General features: G+C 41.0%; 1 protein-coding gene across 2 annotated transcripts in view; it reads right to left on the bottom strand.

Moving 5' to 3' along the window:
* B3GALNT2 (beta-1,3-N-acetylgalactosaminyltransferase 2) overlaps nt 1-6,618 on the bottom strand; it is a 28,985-nt gene that overhangs the window by 243 nt on the left and 22,124 nt on the right. For both annotated transcript variants that reach the window (XM_082480180.1, XM_082480181.1), the window contains exons 9-11: nt 4,808-4,933; nt 798-957; nt 335-391 (exon numbers count right to left, since the gene is read on the bottom strand). In XM_082480180.1, coding sequence (XP_082336306.1) covers nt 335-391; nt 798-957; nt 4,808-4,933 — 343 coding nt within the window. The remainder of the gene's footprint in view (nt 1-334; nt 392-797; nt 958-4,807; nt 4,934-6,618) is intronic.

Raw genomic sequence — 6,618 nt, 5'->3', positions numbered from 1 at the left:
TCAAGTTTTCATTGTTTCTAGCAACAAACTTTCCACACAAAGGTCAGCAACTAGAGGTATATGGCCCTCTCTCATCTGCCAGACCTATTCAGAGACCTTGGGGGGTGGGGATGGGGGCTGCTGGAGGGGGGGGGGCTCATTTGGAGGGGGGGTTGTGTTGTTGGTTTTTTTTTTTTTCTTTTAAATATATCTTAACAAGTTTTTCTGGATTTTAATCCAATGGCTGTTTCAATTTTTTATTTTTTAAAAAAAAAAACATTTCCCCTATTTTATGCTACTTGGAGCAACAGGCATGTTTTCTTTCTATAAGATCAGAGAATTTTTTCAGACTTACTTGATATCGCTTGGGTCCTACAGCTGCCATCCAGATGCCCATACTCACATCTTCACCCTGAGATAATAATTTAAAATAAAAAATACAGATATTAGCAGCAGGAAAGCATGAAGCATGACTTTGCACAAGAATAAGTGGCATATATCAGCAGTAAAAAATGGTAACTACAAAAACCTGTCTGACTATTTTAGAGGTGTTTAATCAATCCTCCCAGCTTTCCTGTTCTTGAAAGAAGAGCATATAAATACCAAGATTACAGCTCCAGAGGTTCTCAGTCCAAAACAGTTGTGCTTTGGACCTAGAACAGGTGCTAAATGTAGCAACGAAAAGCACTGCAAAAAGCCAGCGTTAGCCAGGAGAACCCAACACTAACACTTGAGCAATGTTCTTTCCAACTCACCCCATACACGTGCTGTGCCCCAGACCAGCTTAAGATAGAACAACTGAACCAACGCTTTACTACCTGGTACGTCTTTAATCTTTCAGAGTTGCTTGCCAGCCACTGAACAATGTCTTTGGAGATAACATAGCCGGACCCACAAGCAAAGGCTGGATACGCAGGACTTGGGTACTCCAGCTCTTGCCATTTCCCAGTTCGATCAACTGCCCAGTTTAGTCTGAAACTGAAGACCATGTTAGATGTGAGATGTTTATACAAAGCCCTCTGTGAAACCTATGAACATGGCTAACAACTGCAGTAACACTAATAATAAACAATATTAAGAGGAAGAAGTAGAAGGTGATCCTAATTATAGTTCCTAGCCTTACTTCTCTAGGGCACACATCTAATTGAACACAACAGCTAAAAGTGTAACTATTGTTTCGTCTTGGGGAGTAAGAGAAAGTTCTCAGAACAGAAATAAACACGACATTGACAGTCAGGTCTTCAGCATATCTCCACTCGCTGCTGGGTTTTGATCCAGGTAAGCACAAGCGTCCTTACCTATGTTCTGTACCAGGCACATCTGTGTCCAGCCCCCTCTGGTTAATCAACACAACACAGAGTCACTGCCTCCAGCAGGTGTGCAGTTACAGCAATGTTACACAACCCACTCTCTTGATAAAACTAGTGGCTGCTTAAAAACTAGGAAGCAAGGCGAAGTACTGTTTTCTCATGTAACTTCTCTACGCTGTTTTCCACGTGAAACTCAACAAAGCAGATGTTCAAAGACTGCCATCAGTGAATTACAAAAAACCTTCCTGGCAGTTGTCTTCTCTAAGGAGGATTGTACTTACTACTAGAGGCTTGCAGAAAGCCAGCAGTGCTCGCTTTGCAGTCTCTCCACGCTGACTCCCGTCCCCAGGCAGCGTGGCGCAGCTAGCTTTAACACACTGCCGCACCGTGCAGCACTACAGACCCTGTTAAACTGCTGTATCAGGCAGTGAGAAATGCCCTGCTTTGCCTGTTCAGGAACACGCTGGTGTTAACGCTCCTCTTACAAGTACTTGCTCTCACTGCTAAGTGGCATAACTATGTCAATACAGCCAGTTCTCCCCCTTTTTGCACAGGTTCAAGCATTGCTGAATTCAGTCACGAGCACAATCAGCTAAAAGCTGTAGTGAGCTACTAAGAATTGTCACCTCAGACAACAGCCCTGTAACGGAAGAATTACAGTTGAGTGGCAGATCTGTTCTCAGACTCTGCACATTCACAGCTGAAGCTGACATGTTAAAGCACCAAGTAGATAAAAGTCACATCTGATACCTGAATTCACTTTAGACTCAGTATCTCCTCTCCAGCAAGTTGCAGCAGGAAGGGTGCACCCCCCTCCAGACTGAGGGGCATCTGCTTTGCTAGTCATTTTATACCTCTGTAGTGATTTCAGCATTGTTCACTATACTTCATGCTTGCCGTACGTGAAGACTGACTATTTACACTTGAATTTACACTTGAAGACATCACCCCTACACAAAGTTCTCCACAGACATACAGAAAAGATGTTTTGTCCAACTCTTCTTTCCCAGCATGACTTGTCACTTCCTTTTGTCAGTAACCTAATAAAATTACTTGATACCTTAACACACCATTCCTACAGCAAGACTCAGCAAAACTCAATTTTCAGTCAGCAGAAGAAAGTATCATTGATCCTCACAAATTCATTCAATGGCTATTCTAAGGGAAGCCTAGAAATACGTTACCAGAACACAAAGCATCCTACACTCAACACATATCTTATGCCCCAGGAAAAGGGGAGATTCATCTTAGAGATGAAACATATCTTCATGGAAAACTTTAAGTATCTGAAATTTCTTTTTGGCCTAATTAAGGTAAAGAAAAAGTGCCATTTCAAACTCCCACTGCTTTCTATGGCATGGTAGATGAGCTAACTTTAGTGAACTGACTTTTTGTTTACAGCATTCATATTACATTCAGTCCCCTTCAGAAACAGTTTGGTACATTCTACCCCATCATAAATTTGCTCATTTGCAGACATGATCGGGCATCTGTCAAAGACACCTCTCATGCCTGAGGGTGACTAATCTCTTGATTGCAGTTTTAAAAGAACAGAATAGCAATAACTTAAGATAAATACGTTCTCTCCAAGATGAGCCAAAAAGTTCTGAAGTAGGATACCCAGACCATTTGGTTTTCCAGCCTGCAGTCCTTAAACGCTCTAGATTAGCTAGATAAGCTTTTTCAATGGTGATTTAAAATGAATGAGCAAAATCACCACACAATATGAAGTGGCATCAGAAAAGGGCTATTAATTGACAGCACACGTAAGTACTGCTCAATCCAAAGCATCCCCTTCCCAGCTTCACTGAGATCTCATCCTTGGTTTCTGCCAGAGTAAGCTGATAATTTCATAATTCACAAGAACTCTGGTTAAGTTTCTCTAAGAATGCAGGAATTAATTATTAACAGGTTATAAGGAACACTGGACAAAAACCAAGAAACTTGTTTGAACTAGAGAGAGCTTAATAAGGCCTAGGTGAAGAATGCAAAGTTTGAGTTCTTAAGACATGCTCAGAGGAGCAGAAGGAAGGGAGACCATCAATAAAGTCACCTCAAGGGCCAGATATATTAATCTTCTGCTCAAGAAGTTAGGTCTCCACACACCAGAACCAGCTCTCAGAGAAGCTTAACAGCATTGCGTTTGCACTTTCACCAATGCTCAAGTCTAAATATACAAGATGCCACTGAGTTGAAGGGTAGGAGAGCTTGGAAGGATCCCCCAAAACCACTCAGAAGACTCTTGTATACTCAGCGATTACCCACAAAGCTGAACACATAACCAGAAAACTCTGGCCAAGGAGCAGGCCCATGGTAGGCAGCAACACAACAGGAGGGACACCTGCCATTGCATAGGCAGGGACACCAGGGAGAAGGAGGGCATTCTCTTTGGTACCACATCCTCAGCTCTTACAGCCAAGAACATACTCCAGAAGAGATTTCCCTACATCAACTGAAACAGCAGCCCAGGCAGCTTATACATAGTGCTATTTTTCCTTTTGCAAGTTGATTTCCGTATTGTCCTCAAGATCCTGACCTTTTACATTGCTAGAATTTACCTATTAGACTTGCCTTGTGGTAAAGGTAGTCCCAAGGAAATTTAACAGGCACCAGGCAATCGGGGTTTTTGTACAGGCCAGAGAACACATGCCCACCACTCAGATCTCCGAGATCACCACAAGATAGCCAGCTCTTCCACAGACTTCCACACACCTTATTAAATCACTTCGCAAGTAAGCAACAGTCAGTACCAGATTTCTGAAAAAAAGACACCTTCAGCAGCAAAGGCCAGTTTTTCTTCAGTAAGCAGAGGGCAACAGGAAGACACATCGTGCAGTTGTGCTATATTGAGTGTTACAGCAGCGTAGCATTTCTGCTATATTGGATGTTATACCAGTGTAGCAATAAATTCCATGGAATGGAAGAGATGGGCTATTTTGATCCTCCTAGTTATTCACAAGTATAATACACGCTGAGGACCTTTACTCAAGAATTCATGAATCCGATGTACCATTTCTGACAGCAGCTAAATGGGTAGCAATGCCTGTCATTCACAGACTTCAAAATAAAGTGTAGACTATAAAGGCAATTTTGTTTCTTCCATTTACCCATTTCCTCAGGCCCAACAGAAAAATCACAGTGGCTTCAAAAAAAGTAACAATTCTAGTATGTACTTGCCTTTTAACTTTACTGTACTGCTGGAATACTTCTATTTACTAAAGTACCACGACAAGGACATACACAACACATTTTAAAACGAGGCAAGCTATTCAGCAAGTTCAACTCATTGTAAAGGCACACTCTGGAAAGCTATTGTAAAGGACTGATCTCTGTATTCTGAGATTCAAAGTTCTACACATACAAAAGTCCTGCTTTTCATAACTAGCTTCCATAGGCAGAAAAGGGGAACCCACATGAAAACAGACTTAAAGCAGTAAACTGTTCACAAAAGAGAAGTTAAAAAAAAAAAAAAAAAAAAACAACACAAAAACACAACAAACAAACCAAAACCAACTCACTTTCCCCACCAAATGTTTGGCCTGTCCAATTTTTTCTGCATTATCCTGTTAAAAACAGCCTCCAAATCAATGTAACAGTCATCATCTGTCTTCAGCAACAAATCAAAACTCGTTGATTCAACTGTCCTGTAGCCAAAAAGAAAAGTGATGAGATGCTGAGCTGCAGCCCACAAACTATAGTTAAGCAACAGAACACGCAAGGGTTTTTTGGGAAGCAGAGGGGGAAGGAAGAGGGAAGGAATGTCTTTCCTACCCTTGACTTTTAAATATTTTCCCTATTGACCAATGCTGACTGCTTATCATACAGAAGGGAGATGCAGCTGCATCCTATGATGATCTTACAAGATGGATTTGTGTATGAGCTGAAGAAAACAAGCTTGAAATTTTGTTCTCCAGTACAGACAGTGGATTTACTAATGAATCCATCTTAAACAGTATTGACCTCAGAAGGATATGAATCCCTGATGATGATGGCAGCACAGCTGTTAAAAGCCAGTGGCTATATGTCAGTAGCCTACTCTTCTGGATGAGACAGTCAGTTCAAGGGCAATACAACTGTAGAAGGTTGTAAGAAACAACTGTGCAAACAACTCTGTACTTACTCTTCCTCAGTAAAGCACCCTTCAGATATGAAAAAAGTAATCTTTAACTGTCTAAAATAATTGAGTATCTGTCACTTGTAAAATAACCAAAGCAGCTTAAGAGTCTAGGGATTATTCCTGGGTTGATTAACAAAAATTGGTTTTAAGGGTAATTTCTCTTAAGAAGAAAGGCATTTTCCTTAAGCCTTTCATTACTAAATCTTGAAAAATTTCCTAACCTGTAAGACATGATCACAAAGACCTAAGTCTTGACATTTAAACTCCCTTTTTAGAACTGAAAGCATGGTTCAGTTTTTCAGTTACATCCATAATAGTAAAATTTGTTAAATAAGTGCATAACCTTGCAAGCAACTAAAAGTGTCAGCTGTATTTCTCAGTCCACAGCAACATCAATTAATTGAAACAGCTGTCTCAGGGTAATGGAAAGAATTGCAAATCAGAGGTAATAACTTATTAGATTCACCATAGACAATGTAGTACACTATGAAAATTCTTCCTCTTAACATTCTGTCCCCCCTGTACACAAGCTTCCTATCCTTCCCCTCTACTCAGTACTGATGAGGCCACATCTGGAGTACAGTGCACAGTTTTAAGCTCCTCAGTACAAGAGAGACATGGACACACTGGATGGAGAGTCCGGCAAAGGGCCACCAAGATGATGAAGGGATTGAAGCATCTCTCCTATGAGGAAAGGGTGAGAGTGCTGGGACTTTTCAGCCTGGAGAAGAGAAGGCTCCAGGGCAAGCTCATCAACATATACAAATACCTGAAGGAAGGGTATGAAGAGACAGAGCCAGGCTCTTTTCAGCAGTGCCCATTGACAGGACAAGAGTAAATGGCCACAAACTGAAATACTAAGTATACAAGCTGGCCAAAGGCCATCCTTTAAAAGACTAAAGCTGCTAGTTTTCAGTCAGAGACAAATTAAAAGAAATTGCAAGGAGACATTAAAATGTTCACACCTGGAGTCTTAGAGCAGAAGTCTGTCTTGCCAGCTTATGCTTATTTGAGACACCAAGGGTCAGCATTCAAGTATAGATCTTGTTATTTTACTCACTACGTGCCCCCAAAATTGTGAGAGCGAAATACAACTTAATGAAGTAAATCACATAAGGTATGTATTTCATGGAACCTGTCAGATAATGTAACAGACTGGACCATCTTGCACGAGAGACAACAACATTCCTAAAAGAAAATACTTTGATTTCA

This window comes from Vanellus vanellus, assembly GCF_965231255.1.
Source record: "Vanellus vanellus genome assembly, chromosome: 3".
In the NCBI taxonomy this organism is placed as follows: domain Eukaryota; kingdom Metazoa; phylum Chordata; class Aves; order Charadriiformes; family Charadriidae; genus Vanellus; species Vanellus vanellus.
Note: the sequence above shows the minus strand (reverse complement) of the source record. Positions and strands in the feature narration are given on the sequence as shown.